This window comes from Abramis brama (assembly GCF_963993115.1).
Source record: "Abramis brama genome assembly, chromosome: 12".
NCBI classification, from domain to species: Eukaryota; Metazoa; Chordata; class Actinopteri; order Cypriniformes; family Leuciscidae; genus Abramis; species Abramis brama.
The window spans coordinates 20197899-20214978 of NC_139974.1; the positions used below are offsets into that span (position 1 = coordinate 20197899).

A 17080-nucleotide genomic window follows, 5' to 3' on the forward strand; every position below is an offset into this window, starting at 1 on the left:
GATGAAGATTTGAAACCCGGAAGATGAAAATAGCGGAAAAAAAATCAAATTTAACCATTTTCCCCCTACTATTAAATCTAACAGATGCTAACATTGTCTTCAATGGTGTTCAACACACATACCTCTGTTAAAATCTCAGTAAATTTGGTTTAGGGTTTCATGACCCTTTAATAATTTGTGAAGTGAGTGCTTAGACCATGTATAACAGAGCATTTCTAATAATGATTAGATTTTAGAAATGTTGAGATCTTCATCATGATGCTTTTTAGGGCTGCAACTAACGTTTTATTTTGATAATTGATTTTTGTGTCAATTATTTCTTTGATTAATCAGATGAAAAAATCCTGTAATAAAAACTAGTACTTTAAATCCATTATTAAAAATGGATTGTACTCCAAACAATGTGCAATTTGAAGGCTATGAAAACAAATATAGTGAATACATGAGCAATATCACACGAGTAGCAGTGCGATATGGCTGTATATCAGCACGGCTGGGATTCGGCTGTAGGTAATCACAGCGTGCTGATATACAGCCATATCACAAGGCTACGAGTGTGATATTGTGTTTATACAACAGTAAAATAAGTTAATAAATAAGAAACAACAACGGAGTGTCTTTAAAAAACTCTCTTGTGCAGAACTACTTACTTCCGTGACGGATTTAAAGTGATATTTCACCGCTGGAAAGATGAATGTGTATTTAAATTGGGTCATGTATGTAGTAGATATGTGAAATTATTTTAGAAGTTGGTGCCTTCTAGACTGAGAAAAGCCAGAAAATTTATTTTTGGCTCATATGGATGAAAGACAACAACTCCCAGAATGCACTTGCTTCACTGCCCCACGAGGCCACTCCCAAGCCACACCTACCGGTTACAGAGGGCAGTATCAGAAGAAATGATACAACTAGGCTACTAGTTGACTCAAAACTGAAAAGACTCTGTTTTATCGTGAGTCTCCGTGACGAGTTAGTTGATAAATTAATTTAAAAGCACGGTCATTCAGTTGCTCCGGCCGTCTCTTGTTCCTCCATCATCCGCAACTGTTCCTCGCTGTATTGTGGCTCGTACAGGTAGCCACGAGCATCGGATTCGCGCACCAGATCTTCAAAATCCCCTTCTGCCATATCATCTTCAAAACTACCTTCCGCCATCATGGTTAGCCTATTACTCCGCTTTCTCCACAGAGCAAGAGCCTGTTAGCTTAGCTTAAAAAAAAAGATGGCTGACACTATTTGTACATTCTGTGAGAGTGAGAGTCTCTAGCCTCTGGCTAAAAAAGCCTCCGATGACGCTAAATGACGATTTTTTTTCCAGACACACAATACAGAAATCTCTCATCTCAGGGGGACATGAGGGAGGGAAGCACGGTCATTCGAAAATACTACCTGGTTTCTACTGATTCAAAGCTTAATGCTAATCTGTGAAGTATCCCTTTAACCCCCTGGGGTCGACAATCACGCCGGCGTGATCTGCTCGCTTTTTTTTCTTATCAGTTCAAACAAGACTCAAAATCTGTTGACTTTGATCTTACAAACAAGTTTCATACATCAATCGATCCTGTTAAGTGTGTATTATTTTTGTGTATACTCACTCAAGTGTTGTGCTTTTTGCCAAATAAAGCAAAATAAACATGATGCGAGTTCATTCTGTCCATTCTGAAACGTGTCCGAAAATGAACTGTAACTCAGCGAATACTCAGTCAAACAGTCACACAGGCACACAGGCATGAAGCTTGAATTCTCTTCTTTTGAATGAAGTAATTTATATAAAAAAACAAATATTTTAAGTTTATGTAATATGTATGAAAAGAGAGAGATGTCAGTCGTTCTCATCTCATCTCATTAAGTTTTATGACCCCGCCCACGGAGAGCGCGCGCTATTCAAACGCAAATTATCAAATGAGGCAATCCAGGCAAACCTGTGAAATGCCCACATCAGCTGGATAACACACCGCGAGTTCACTTTCAGACTCATGTACTTTACGACGCTGTGAGGAATAATACTATCTTAATAATAATCCTGGAAAATTTACCTCAGAAGTGCTGGAAGTTTCATTCCGAGGAGCAACGGATCCGGCTGAGGAATAGGTCAGTTATATATTTGCTTTGTTCTAATCGCAATAGTGTCTGTACGCAAAAAGACGGTTTAAATATGAATCGCATTTCTGAGTGTGAATGAATGAATGCACAGTTGTGTAGCTACTACAGCTGGCAAAAATACGGTTTCAAAATGAATCGCGTTTTTGTGTGTGAATGAATGAACAGCTTTTACCAAACTCTATTGCTATACTGAGATGAGTAAAAATAAATATGATAAAATGTATACTTTAGTTTTTACAAAGAAAGATTACACTGGAAATATTGTTATTGTTATTGTTAATTTTAATTGTTGTTGTAATTGTATAACCTTTTTAATAAAATAGCAAATATATATATATATATATATATATATATATACAAGGATAGATGTAAACAAAATCTTAAAAGGTCAATATAAGCTCTCTTTAAATTATTTTTATTGTGTTTTATTAGTGACACATTTGGGTAGAAAATGTATTCCAAAACTTTCTGAAAATACAGTATATTATATATATATAAAGAACAATTAACTGCACAATTACTAGAAATGTTTACCTTGGATATTATACAATTTGCAAGCACAATTTGTGAAAAAAACAACAACTGTGTTTCCAACTGTGAACCAATTTTATATATATATATCAATATGTGTGGGGATCATTCACACCCCCACACATATTGCCTTTCCAAACAAAAAGTGTCTTACAAAGTTTAAATCAATGTATTGTTTTATGTGAATGATTAGGCGGGATGATTTTCACATCATTTTGAAGAAAAAACTCTAGGCGACAAAATGCATTATTCAGAAGTCTTATGGACACATATTTAGTATGTGTTTTGTGGCCTTATTTCAGAAACTTTCATTTTTAGTTTTTTCAATAACCATGCATAAACATTATTCTCTCAAAAATACAAACATGTACATACATGTTGCTCACATATTATGGTAGCCCTGTTTGTGCTAAATAGAGTGTAATTACACCTTTGCCATTAATATGTTTATAAGCAACTTAAAAAAGCACAAATGTCAGGGCATGTCAGAACATCTCAAGGACCCCAAAAACACCTCAGACCCCAGAGGGTTAAATCTCAAATTGACAGTTTGACAGTTGATCTCAAGCCTCCGTTTCTAATTTTAAAATGTCAAGTTAGAACTAGTAACGAAGGAACGTTGAGTCATATTTGTTGTATTATGTAGAGTATGGTATTATGAGAGAGAGATCGACTAAACAAGTGTATTGTTTGCATCTGATATAGCATTCATTCTTCAGGGTGATGTTCATAATATTATATCCAAAAAATCAGTTTGAATGTCCGCTGAGGAAAGCGTTATGTTCGTCTTTGTCCTTCACATGACAGCGCTAAAACAACTTCATCGTTCTGACTCACTCGTAAAGACCGTATTTGCCGCCATCTAATGGCGTAATTATGAGCGCTGAACGGCCGCTGGTCTGGAACTCGCATCTGCGAATGCGTCTAAACAGATTGTAAAATAGGCACTATGATTCAAATATTTGAGGTCTAAAAAACTATATTCTCTCCTGAAAAACCTCTTAAAACTACATTTGGCTCACAGCCAGATCAGATTTCATAACCAGAAAGAACTTGGTGTTTTTGGGGTCCTTGAAATGTTTTGACATACCCTGACGTTTGTGCTTTTTTCAGTTGCTTATAAATAAATTAATGGCAAAAGTGTCATTACACTCTATTTAGCTCAAACAGGGCTACCATAATATGTGAGCAACATGTATGTACATGTTTGTATTTTTGAGAGAGTAATGTTTATGCATGGTTAATGAAAAAACTAAAAATTAAAGTTTCTGAAATAAAGGCCATAAAACACATACTAAATATTAGAGATGCACCAACTACAATTTTCTTGGCCGATTCCGATTTGGAGATATATTTAGCAAACTAAACTTCTGAATGAAAACAGGGAGGACAGGTAATGGTAATAAAATAATATATAAATAACAAATAAAAATAAAATAAATATAACCTTGCAGTATAAAGATATTTCTCAAAACACACACACAGGCCTATTGCAATCACTTGTACATCAATGGCAAGTTTTTCTTCGCAAACATAAGCATTTCTGCTTCGTCACCATAGTCTGTCTCTTTTCTCATCTGCCACATGTCCAGCCAGGCTAAACAAGCGCTCACTGTCAACGCTTGTACATGGTGCAGAGAGGTAAGCTCGGGCAAGTGGAGCAAGTACAGGGAAACAATTGGGAAACTGAATAATAAAAACAAGTTTAAATGGCTTTTCTGACATAGCCTACTCCAGTTCTTGTTAAAACACACTAGACATGCAAATTCTGTACATTTTTGTGTGAAATCATATTTACTTTGTCCATCAAAAGTGTGCTTTCACTTTAATTGAGTGTGAGCAACACAGCAAAAATAGACTCTGGGCTGAAACCCGCGCTTCACTGCTGCTCACGCGACGCTCCTGCTTGACGCTCAAGCGCTGCTCCTGCTCCCGGTGTGGATGCATTCATTGATTAACATGCACGCCGGAAAAAATACGCACTGCTCATGCGCTGCTCACGCTTGCGGTGTGAAACGGCCGTAATTCACAGGGTTTCCTACATGTGCGTTCCGTGTGCATGTGTGATGCTGATGTTGCGCAATGTTAATCTTGCGGCTCTAGAGTGCATTTGACCGGCAAAATATAGGGATTCTCATTTCTTTCGCATATCGGCATATGACTGACCGGCCGGCAGTGGTGGAAAGAGTACTGAAAAAACATACTCAAGTAAAAGTACCATTACCTTCTAAAAAATGTAGTGTGAGTAGAGTAAAAAGTACTTGTCCAAAAAACTACTTGAGTAAGAATAAAAAAGTAGCTTATTTAAAAGTACTGAGCTGTGGATTCTATCCCTTATAGTAAACACTATACACTACAATTAATAAATTAAAAGAACATTGTACATACTGTAATACACATTATATTTTGTTCTTTGTCAGAAAGATTGAATAATATACAGGGCTCTACACTTACTTTTTGAACAAGGAGCACTGGTGCGCCTAAATAAAAAAATTTAGGAGCACAGAAAAATATTTGGGGGCACAGTCATTTTTGTTGTATAAGTTTATCATTATAGTTTTATTATTAGAATTATTCAACAATTAAATTTACAATGCTCATTGTAAGGTTAAGAACATCAGACCAAAACTTTCAAACAAAAGATTTTCATTTAATTCTATTTTATCGTCATGTAGATTTCATTTATCATTGTATGTAGGCCCTATGTATGTTTCACATTTTATCTGAAATGAAGATCATGTCTGAGTCACTTGGCCAAGCTTTGTAGCCTGGTCGCCTTGACCTCTTTCCAGCAGACAGACAATTTTCAGCACATTTTGTAGGATCAAACAGTTCCAGGGAGGGCCCCTCTGTGCTGATCCGAAGGGCCCTATAAAATACATTTTATTTTTTCCCAAATTCCGTTTTATTTTTTCCCAAATTCTGTTTTTTCCGTTAAAATTTTTGCAAATTCCGTTTTTTCCATTTTAATTTTTGGGAATTCAGTTTTTTTTTTACCCTTTACTGTAATTTTAGTCGTAAAAAGAGTGTTTTTAATGTTAATGATTAAAATGTACACAAATAAAATAGTAATGACCCTAAATTTATTGAGGTAACAAACAAAATTCGCATTTTAAGAGATGTTAAATGTGGTTTGGTTTGTTTACATTAGTGAATGTATTAGGCTAACTAACATGAACCACAAGCAATACATTTGTTACTGTATTTATTAATCTTTGTTAATCTTAGTTAACCCTAACCCTGTATTTTTAATGTTACTTCACACAGTGCATTAAGCTAACTAATGTTAACAAATACAACTTTTCATTTAAATAATGTAGGCTACTAAATGGTGAAATTAACATTAATAAAGATTAATAAATGCTGTAGAAGTGCAGTTTATTAATAGTTAATGTTAACTGATCTAGTTAACTAGAGTTTAATAAATGGAACCTTATTGTAAAGTGTTACCGATTTTGTTATACACCGAACCGATTCAGTGTTGGACAGATCAGTTGTTTTAACCATTCATTAAAGTGAATCGGTTCAAAGGAGTCATTAGCAGACAGACTTGTACGCGTTGTGTGATTATCCCGGCAGTTTTAGGACATCGCACAAGATTTGTCAACACAGAAAACATTTCATCATTGGATAGGATTTGTTTAGTTTATTGAAAGTGTTTTTTATGTCAGCTGAACGCTTTTCAGAGAAGAAGGAAAGGTAAAAAAGTTGTGTTTTTTTTGCACAATTCACACACAGCGGTAGCCTAATTCAGGAAAAAAAAATATCCGAATGCTCCACGTGAAACCTCGTTCTTCCGATCTTTTACCATTGTCAATTCTCAATTGATTTAGATTAATAAGCGCGGGGGAGTGAGAGAGAGCAAGACAGTTTGAAGACGCGCGCGCGACCGGGCCTCTCTCTCTGCTCGTTCTTTCAGTAATATGCCATTTTCCTCAGACATACGTTTTTCTCCCACACAAAAACAGAATTTTATTCCAAATATGTAAAATTGCGCGTTGAAACTAGATTCCGCGTTAATTTGCCAATTCCGCGATTCCGTCCGCGATTCCGTGATCGCGGAAATTATAGGGCCCTAATAGTTTGTGTGTGGGCACTGTAGTTTTTTTTATGAGGCTGCAGACTAGCTACTGAAGATTTAGGCCTAAATAACTGATCTCCCGGTAATATAGTGTCCTACTCTGCCCCTCCTCATGATGATGTATTTGCAGCTGTTTCTATAGAAAAATGCTGTGTGTCACTCGCACGAGTGCGCCCAAATATTTTTTCACGTTCGCACGCCGAAATATTTACTCGCATGTGCGAGTGAAATGGGCGCACTGTAGAGCCCTGATATATATCATCTATCTTTTTAAAATGCATCAAAACAGTACACTCATCACCATTTAAATCATATTGTTTGAAACAAACAAATTTTTTTTTAAATAAGGCATAAGGCCACTGAGCCTGAGCATGCTATTGTTGCACATAAAATATCAATGTTCATAACTGTGCAAATAATTCAAAAAACCCTTTAGAAACTCATATGATAGATCAGCATCACACACCATGAGGTGAGTTAAATAGAGATTAAAAAATACCCAATTTCTCTACAAAACGGTACCAGTTTTTCTGTTTTGATAAAGAAATGAGAATCCCTAATATTATCAGATTACCTCACCTAATGCACTGAAAAAAGCTAAGATAGTGAGCTAACACTAATTACACTGTAATTCCATGCCATTAAATATGTACAATTTAAATTTAAATGCACATTGTTCTAGAAGGGGGGTATCATTCCTTACATTTTACACGGCTCATTTACTCACATTGTAATGCTGATAATATCATTTGTAAGGAAAATTGTGCATTAAAAAGGGAAGTTATATCCGGGAAACTTTTACAAAAGAAACAAACACACACACACACACACACACACACACAAACAAATGCGTCTCCGTAGTCTTGGCGAAGCTGTTTTATCAGCAGCATCCACACACACACACACAAAAACAAAAGTTGAACATGAAAAATGTTTTTGCGCAAGTGCACTTGCCAAATGAAGACGGATTATATGAAATGCATCAATAAAAAAATAAATAAAAAAACGTTTATTAACGAGCTCTAGTCACGCACTGACAGAAATGCAGTTCAAGTTAACGCCATGGTTCATAAAGTGCACTGCATACTAAATCTGACTGCATGACGAGCGCGAGACGCGGCAGTGCACAGATCGCGATGCGCGTCTCTCTATCTAGGTTATATGAAGTAAATGGGAGCGGGAATTCACCACATTATGAACTCGGCATTTGAGGGATTTGTACGCAATAGCCCTAACCTCACACCAAATGTCAGGCCCTGTTGATAGGCTAGCCTATATAAATATTATAGTAAGCAGAAATGTGAAATGTACTATATTAGAGGAAGACGCTGATATCTCGATTGAATTGATGCTTGAAGAATGCACTTCCACAGCAGCCATGAGTAGGCTAGCGGTTAAAGTTTTCTATGCAGAATTTGATTTGATGACAGTCACGAGACCGATTATTTGATCCAATCACGTTGATGGATAAAATAAAATAAAATTTAAAAACGAGCATGTAATGAGTAACGACCACAAACGGAAGGAAAATAGCGGAATATAAGTGACCGATACATCACTTAAAATGTACTCAAGTAAAAGTAAAATTACACCATTTTTAAACTACTCAAAAAAGTAACATTTCTGAAAAAAAACTACTTAATTACAGTAACGTGAGTATTTGTAATTCGTTACTTCACACCCCTGCCGGCCGGCCGCCGGTCATGGCCGATCACGTGAAAATCTGCCAATTCCGGTCACCAGCCGATCAATCGGTGAATCTCTACTAAATATGTGTCCACAAGACTTTTGACTAATGGATGTTGTCGCCTAGGGTTTTTGCTTCAAAATTATCTGAAAATCATCCTGCCTAATCATTCACATAAAACAATACATTGATTTAAATTTTGTAAGACACTATTTGTTTGGAAAGGCAATATGTGTGGGGGTGTGAATGATCATGAATAATGCTGTGATTCACACCTGAGAAGACAATGACCTGCATAATGAGCTGCATAATGAGCCTTTCATTCAGGTCTGTCACTGAGAGGGTACCACAAGAAAGAATGCGAAGACAAAAGAAATATATATATTTCAGAAAGTTTTGTAATATGTATCCTCTCCCCAAATTTGTCACTAATAAAACACAATAAAAATAATTGAATGAGAAGGCTTATACTGACCTATTAAGATTTTGTTAACATCTACGTTGTAAATATATTTTTTGCTTTTTTATTAAAAAGGTTACAATTACAACAACAATTACAATTTTAACAATATTTCAAGTGTAATCTTTCTTTGTAAAAAGTATACATTTTATCATACGTATTTCAAAGTTAAGGATTCATTAGTTTGAATATTGGAACAAACACTATAATAACATCTTAGTTGATAATTCAATATACCTACTTTATTTTTGACAAAACATCCCATACTGTATATTTAACATATGAGCAGAAATTGGCGAACAAAAGCTTATTTGATATGGCAGTAGTCTTTTTTTACAGTAAAAACTTTATAATCTATCCAAAACTAATCAACAAAATCTTGTCCAGACATTCATATTTTGTCTGTAACATATCGTTTTTGATATATTATTATATAAATTTGTATATAATTTGTAGTTTAATACGTTGCTTATACAAAGACATTTTATTTCAACATATTTCAGTCGATTTTTACTCATCTCAGTATAGCAATATAGTTTGGTAAAAGCTAAACTAGTAGATGTGTTCATGTAAAAGTAACATGTTTAATAAAGTGCGAGTGTGAATGAACGGCACAGATGCGCGCTTTTGTTTACTACAGCTGTAGTAAACAACAGCGCATTTGTGCCGTTCATTCATTCACAAACAGACACGCGATTAATATTTAAACAGTATTTTTGCGGTTTACAGACACTATTCCATATCGCGATTAGAACAATGCACTTAAGAATAAAGAACTTACTATTCACAATCCTCAGCTGGATCCGTTGCTCCTCGAAGTGAAACTAAACCAGCAGTTCTTAGGTACATTTTCCAGGATTATTATTAGGATAGTAGGATATTAGGATCCCCACAGCGTCGCAAGACAACTTAAAGTACATGATTCTTATTAAACTAAGTGGACACATAAAAAAGTAGACATTTTACAGTTTATTTTTTCATATTTCTTAAGTCTGTATGACCATAAATGACAGAGTATTTTAAGTCTATTTTGCTGCTATGTGAAAAAAATGCGCTGGCGCGTTTGTCGACCCTAGAGGGTTAAAGGAAATGCAAATTCACGCCTGTGCATTAGAGGGCGCAGCTCAAACAAACCTTTTAGCTGTGCTGCCATTCTGGATTGCAGAAGAATATGACACAGGAGAAGAATGCACAGTCTTAAAAAGAGCACTCTTATTTCAGCAACAAAAAAAGAGAAAGAAACACAAATGTAATGTTTAATATAATGTAATATCTATTGTGATTAGGGGTGTGACGATATAGCTCACGAGACGAGATACACGATGTTGGGTTCACGAGAATGAAACTATATTTTAACTCTATTTTTAAGAAAACTATAATGGCGAAATATAGTCTGGAGAAATAGTCTTTTATTCGACTGAAAGTGACTGAATTAGATTATTTTTTTGTGGCAATAAAAATAGACCCAAGTGAACAACAGCCTTTAAAATGACTTGAAAATACATATATAATAACAATGAGGCAATAATAATTGGTTCAAAAGCTTGTAATCAAATGTTTTTTTAAACAACATTATTAAAATACATCATGTTTAGGATTGGGAACCAAGAATCGGTTCTTATCCAAAACCGTTAGTGTTTTTGAAAAATATATTTTTAAATATAATAAGTTTCGGTTCCGAAAATGGTTCTGGTGTGATGTGTGGGCGAAGTGCTGGGAGCTTTATAGCGACGTCTCATCTCATAGTAAAATAGTAATGAAAGCACTGAAAAGCCCTCGCGCTACTCAAATACGTTTTGCGTCAGATATCAACACAGAGAGAATATATAGACAGTAGAGCTGCACGATTAATCTTTAAAAGATCTCGATTCAAACGCCCACGCGATCTTATTCTTAAATGACAAAAACTTCACACCAGAACTTTCAAATCTGTTTGCGCTGTTGTTGTCCCAGAGAGAGCAGTTGTCAATATATGAAACAGCTTTACTTTCACAGTCTTTTCAATCACATCGATATTTCTGTTACAAATATTCAAATTTCAAAGAAGTACTGAGATAAAAGTTTATAGTTCGATTATAAACACTGATGTCTACGGTAGCAACCAAAATAGAGTAAATCACCTTTTGAAAGTCACTGCCTTCAAATAACGAGTGTATCGATTACATCTGATGCCTCAAAACATTCATAAAGACGACTGTTGTTAAAGCTGCAGTCTGTAACTTTGTGTTCAGAATTTACAAAATTTACACGACGAGTACATCATGAATGCGTTTTTTCAAACCGTATTTTGTCTTATCCTGAATCACTACCATAAGCCTGTAATAAGCGTTTATACTCAGACTACTTTAGACCGGCCAGCGGATTGCAGCTGCTTCGGAGTAGCCCAGTACCTGCATGACTCATCTTAGACATAAACAGAGAGAAGTAGCTCCGGCAACAATGTTCTTCTGCAAGACGCATGCAATTTCTGTTTATTAACTGCTAGAGCGCTGATTCATCCAGTAATGAAACAAGTGAAGTCTTTATGAATCAATCATTCAAACCGATTTTAAAAATATTCTGTTCTACACACATCTTACATGTGTGTTCAAGCATATTCTACCCCTTCTGAGAGGGTAATCTTCACTGCTGGAGATACAATAAGCTAGGAGAGGTCCCAAATTATCCTAGAGAATGCAGAAAGGTTTATTTTCCTTCAGAAAAATGTATTATTTTTGCAGAAATTGCTAAATAATATGTTGAATTTGTTGATATTACCAGTCTGTTAAACTCATTTGACAATAAGAAATAAACACAAAAAGGATTGTGCATTTTTCCCTTACTACTATTTTTTTATTAGTTGTTTTAATATTTTTATTGAATTGGAACCGGAACCGAAACTGGAATCGTTTGGCGGAACCGGAATCTGAACCGGAACCAGAAAATTTCTTACGATTCCCAACCCTAATCATGTAATATTCAAAATATAAACAATCAACACATATATTTTGTATTATAAATGCCTACAGAGGGCACGGCCTGGTGATTTTTGTTGTTACATTTTACAGCATGATCAAATCCTTGTTTAATATTGGCCAAAAAAAAACATTTAAATTCAAATGTCCACTTAATCTTTTATATCTGGCCACTTCTACAACCAATGTAATTTCTTAAACAAGAACATGTGGACATCAAAACATGCAAACTCAGAGGGAAGGTTTAAACTTCTATTTTGAAATTGCAATTAACAACAATTTGCATATTTAGAAAGATATTGATGTATTCTCCTGTGTTGGTGTAGGTTTTTAAACGATTTACAATACATATCTGGTAAAAATGGCGCACAATGCGTTCCCAGATGAAAGCAACCCAAACTCACAGAAATATGTGGAGATGGAGTTTGTTAACCAAGCTGCTGAGATGTGCTCCAGGGATATAAATGATAACAGTGCAACACTTTGCATGAAACACAAAGCGCATCGGACTTTATATGCATTCCCAAATGCACGTTATTGGAAACCCAAACAGCTGTGGAGCAGCATTTAGTGTGAACGGAGCCGCTCTGAGAAGCTGAAAGAAACACGCAACCTGCACGCATGTAAATAAAGCGTTGAGCTTCACTCCGAAACCTGCAGCGCAAGTATTTATTTATTGAATTGCAGCCTTTGTCATTTCACAGTAGCACTATGCTATATTATGATTTTTAAATGGCTTTAATATTTTGTGCAGCTTTAGAAAACAATATAATGCACTCTAAAAGGTTTTGCCACAAACTCAACCCCATCATGCTGATGTTGCGAGACAGCTTTTCACCTCATGAGAAATATTGTCACATTTTAATATTGTGAGATCTCGTGGCAAAAGATCTCATCACACCCCTTATTGTAATGTTTAATATATTGCTATATTTTGCTTGTTTAAATTATTTTGGATCATCAAAGCAGCAAAGACATTGGTTAATAAAGTGAGATTAAATAATTAAAATATATTTGTGTTACTTAACATTTAATTATTGCAGGTTTGCGTAATATTCTGAGTTTGTATTTCACTGTTTTTACTCATTTTGAAGAATACTGAATCTGTTTATTTAGTTGGATGTCATGCACTAAGAACCAACATGCCTCAAATGCATTAACAGCACACTTATCTGTCAAAGCACCTGACAGGGCAAGCCACGTCAAACTATTTGACTTAAAATAAAGCATGATCATGTTTAGAACAACTTGGGTCCTCCGCTATATTTCAGATAAGTTTTCTCCATAGAAATGCATTATTCACTTCTGTAAAGTAATGTGACTGGTGTATGTTTTCTGTGAACAGGGTACTTATGCAATTAATCAATAATCAACTCAGTCAAATGTTCATTATCTATTATTATCAATTTTATTTGATCGATTAGTTTTGGCAGCCCTTTGCTATGTTTCATTTCATTCATTCATCCTACTATCATATAGTTTGACATATTTTGGTTAATAACTCTATATCTTCAAATACACCAAAATTCTACTAAAAATCTGTTTTTCTCTTTTCACACAGTCCATTGGCCAAACTGCTGTTTCCTGCTGTGGACTCCAGCCTGCTGAAGTTTTTGTATGATGACAACCAGAAGGTGGAGCCAGAGTGGTACATACCCATAATTCCCTTGGTACTGGTAAACGGAGCTGAGGGTATCGGGACTGGTTGGGCATGCAAGATCCCCAACTATGACCCGCGAGAGATCGTCAACAACATCAGCCGTATGCTCAACCACCAGGACCCTCTACCCATGGTAACACCTTATCCTCACTCTTTTACTGATGCATGTTTAATAGGAATGTGACAGCATCAAATTTTCATATAATGATTATCGCTGAAACTTACATCACAGTATACACTATAATTTTAACTTAAGAGCGGGAGTGGCCATATGTGACTTGTATGTGTAAGGCTTCCGCTTTTAGTTATTTTAGTTGTATAGAAAGTATTTGTTATGCTTCTTAATATTGTACACTTAATTTGTAAAGGAATTTGGCTTAATTTGCAGAGGTGAACTGCAAGTGCCATTCGTCCATGTTACGTTATGATAGTATAACCAAAGAAAAAAAAAGTGAAGGGACCAGTGTTTTCCATTTTTGTAGCTTGTTTGTGTCTTGAGTCTAGCTACAGTGATAAACAGCTGCCACTGCTTATACAGCCATACAACATCATATACCTGGGGTATTCAATTAAAGGGCACCTATTATGCAAAATTCACTTTTACATGGTGTTTGAACATAAATGTGTGTTGGCAGTGTGTGTACACAACCACCCTATAATGATAAAAATCCACCCAATGCTTTTTTTATAATCCCCATAAATCATAAGCACTGTCTCAGAACGAGCTGTTCTCAGATTCGGGGCAATGTGACGTCACTTTGCACAGGCCCCTCCCACGACTGTTGATTGACACTGCAGTTTGAGCATAGACCCGCCCTGAGTGAGCTGGACACAGAGTCTGCCATTGTTTCGACGCTTGAGCAGCTGTAGACAAGAATGTCTCCTAAGCGATTGAGGTGTTTTGTTGTTGGACGTAAGAATGAACATAGCAGTCTTCATTTACTCTCGTTGTTACTCGAGGATGGATCAGTACTGTTTGTGATCCAGCTTACGGTCTCTGGAGCAACAGGCCTAACGTTACTGATCACTGTTACTGTAGGTAGGCCTACAATTAGGGTTGGGTGGTATTACGGTAATATTGTATACTGCGGGGTCTTAAAATAGCAACGGTATCAGTTTCAATACCGTCATTACCGGCACTTATATATAATATATAATTATAATTTATTTAATGCCTAAAAATGCTTATGTGTGGTTGTCATCAAGTGACAGTGTGGAGGAGAAAGAGAGAGAGAGAAGGGCGAGGCGGTAAATACTGACGCGAGAGATGGAAACACCTCTAACCTATTGTCGCATCTCCGAAACAGCCACCCACTCACTGCTGCGAGGATGCATTTTGCCCCGAGTTCATTAAATAAGCGCATTAGTTCATATTTGTTAAAATATTATAATGTTATTTTTTTCATCTATGTTGTTGATAATGAAAAGTGAACAGCACGAGTAAGATGGGATGCATCGGGAGTCAGACATTTTGACCACTTAATTAAAGGGATAGTTCACTTTGAAATAAATTTTTGATATGTTTTAGCTTACCTCAAGGGCATCCAAGATGTAGGTGTCTTTGTTTCCGCAGTAGTTTCAATTTTGATATTTTTAGGTCAAACCGTTCTTGTCTGTCAGTCATATAATGCAGGTCGATGGTCACTGACTCAAAACACAAGCACAGAGTCCAAATTAAAACAATTCCCCATCGTCCAAATGAAACAATTCCCCATCATAAGTACACATTGATGGCCTAAGACACGAAACGAGCGGTTTGTGTGAGAAAACGAACAGTATTTATATCGTTGTTATCTCTTGAAAACAGCACACGTCCAAATGATCTGACGGCGCGGGCGGGTATAGATATATACATAGATGTCGCCTTGGCTACGGTTTCGTTCCAATGAACTGCAGTAGCGAAGGCGACATCTAGTGTATACATCTATACCCGCCCACGGGCGGGTATAGATATATACACTAGATGTCGCTTGGCTACGGTTTCGTTCCAATGAACTGCAGTAGCCAAGGCGACATCTATGTATATATCTATACCCGCCCGCGCCGTCAGATCATTTGGACGTGTGCTGGGGAATTGTTTCATTTGGACGATGGGGAATTGTTTTAATTTGGACTCTGTGCTTGTGTTTTGAGCCAGTGACCATAGACCTGCATTATATGACTGACAGACAAGAACGGTTTGACCTAAAAATATCAAAATTGAAACTACTGCGGAAACAAAGACACCTACATCTTGGATGCCCTTGAGGTAAGCTAAAACATATCAAAAATTTATTTCAAAGTGAACTATCCCTTTAAATTTCGTTTTGTAAAAGGCCTTTCTTTAAAGTGAATTTCGTTTTGTATAAATTGTATCTTAATTTTAATAAATTTTTAATCAACCAATTGCCTGGATTTAATAATCAAATAGCAGACAATATAATCATGACATGATCGTGCGCTGGCGCGCCGCGGTCACTTGCATTGAAATCTCATAAATTAACCGAAACTCAGTGTATTCCTCACAGACATGACAGATATAGGCCGCTGTACGTGAGCTGTATCGTTCAGTTTCGTTCCACCAAGTGGGGCACTAATTTTTCTTTTTCTCAATATGTTCTACGTTAATAAAAGGTATCCAAGCAAAAAGTTCTCCACGCATTATCCTGCAGTTAATGAGAAATTGTAATTTATTGGCGCACTATATTGACTGCGTATTGAGACATATAAAACTGTTGAGCTAGATTTTCAACCAATCAGCATCGAAAATGTAAGTAGGTCACAGCCGAAATCAAGCCAATATCACTACGCACATGTAAACATGGAGGAGGACGTAAGCAGCGCATCTTCATCTGATAGCGGCGATCAAGCTCGATTAACACCCGTAAAGTGTATTCTTCATGTCGGAAAAGATGGTGGGAAAGGACTGCAGCCCTTTACTGAAGTCCGATGGGAAAAAATCAAGCATAGGAATGGCTTAAAACGTCAGACACTACGGAGCTAACGTTAGCTATTGCTAATAAACATGTTGCCCTCCTGGACAAACCGGTCTCTGATGTCCCAACAACTACGGGTTTCACCCGGCCTGCTATCGGCGTTTTATAGACGCTTGACTTGTGTGCATGTGCGTGATGGGTAGGTTTAGGGGTCGGGTTAGTGTGTGTGTGTGTGTGTGTGTGTGTGTGTGTGAGAGAGAGAGATGGGTAGGTTCAGTGTTGCCAACTATTTTCAAAGGAAAGTAGCTAACGCCTCCCCTTAAAGTCGCTAGATGACGTCATACGTCAATTAGCATATTCATGACGTCATCGCGGCGTACTTGCGTTCTGCCTGCCTAATGTTTTTTCTCATTAAAATCATGCTCACATACTGTATTTTAGTATAACATAATAATATAATATAGCCGAATATCCAATAAAGCTGTTCTAATTTACTATATTTTTTTGTCAGACGAGTAGCTATTGAATGACTATTTTTTATATGTGTAAAATTATCTGAATTGAGAGAGTTCGGGAACTGGGTGAAGTTGTGAACTAAAGCACTGTTAAAGTGAGTATGCAAGTGATAAGCACAAGAAAAGAAAGGAAAATAAAATGGTCAAACTAAATTCTTTAAATATAAAACAAAG

The 17080-nt window shown here is 36.3% G+C and overlaps 1 protein-coding gene across 2 annotated transcripts in view; it reads left to right on the top strand.

The window, feature by feature from the left end:
• The window catches only part of top2b (DNA topoisomerase II beta), an 88874-nt gene that overhangs the window by 48188 nt on the left and 23606 nt on the right, over positions 1-17080 (top strand). For both annotated transcript variants that reach the window (XM_084132013.1, XM_084132012.1), the window contains exon 21: positions 13378-13609. In XM_084132013.1, the coding sequence (XP_083988139.1) occupies positions 13378-13609 (232 nt within the window). The remainder of the gene's footprint in view (positions 1-13377; positions 13610-17080) is intronic.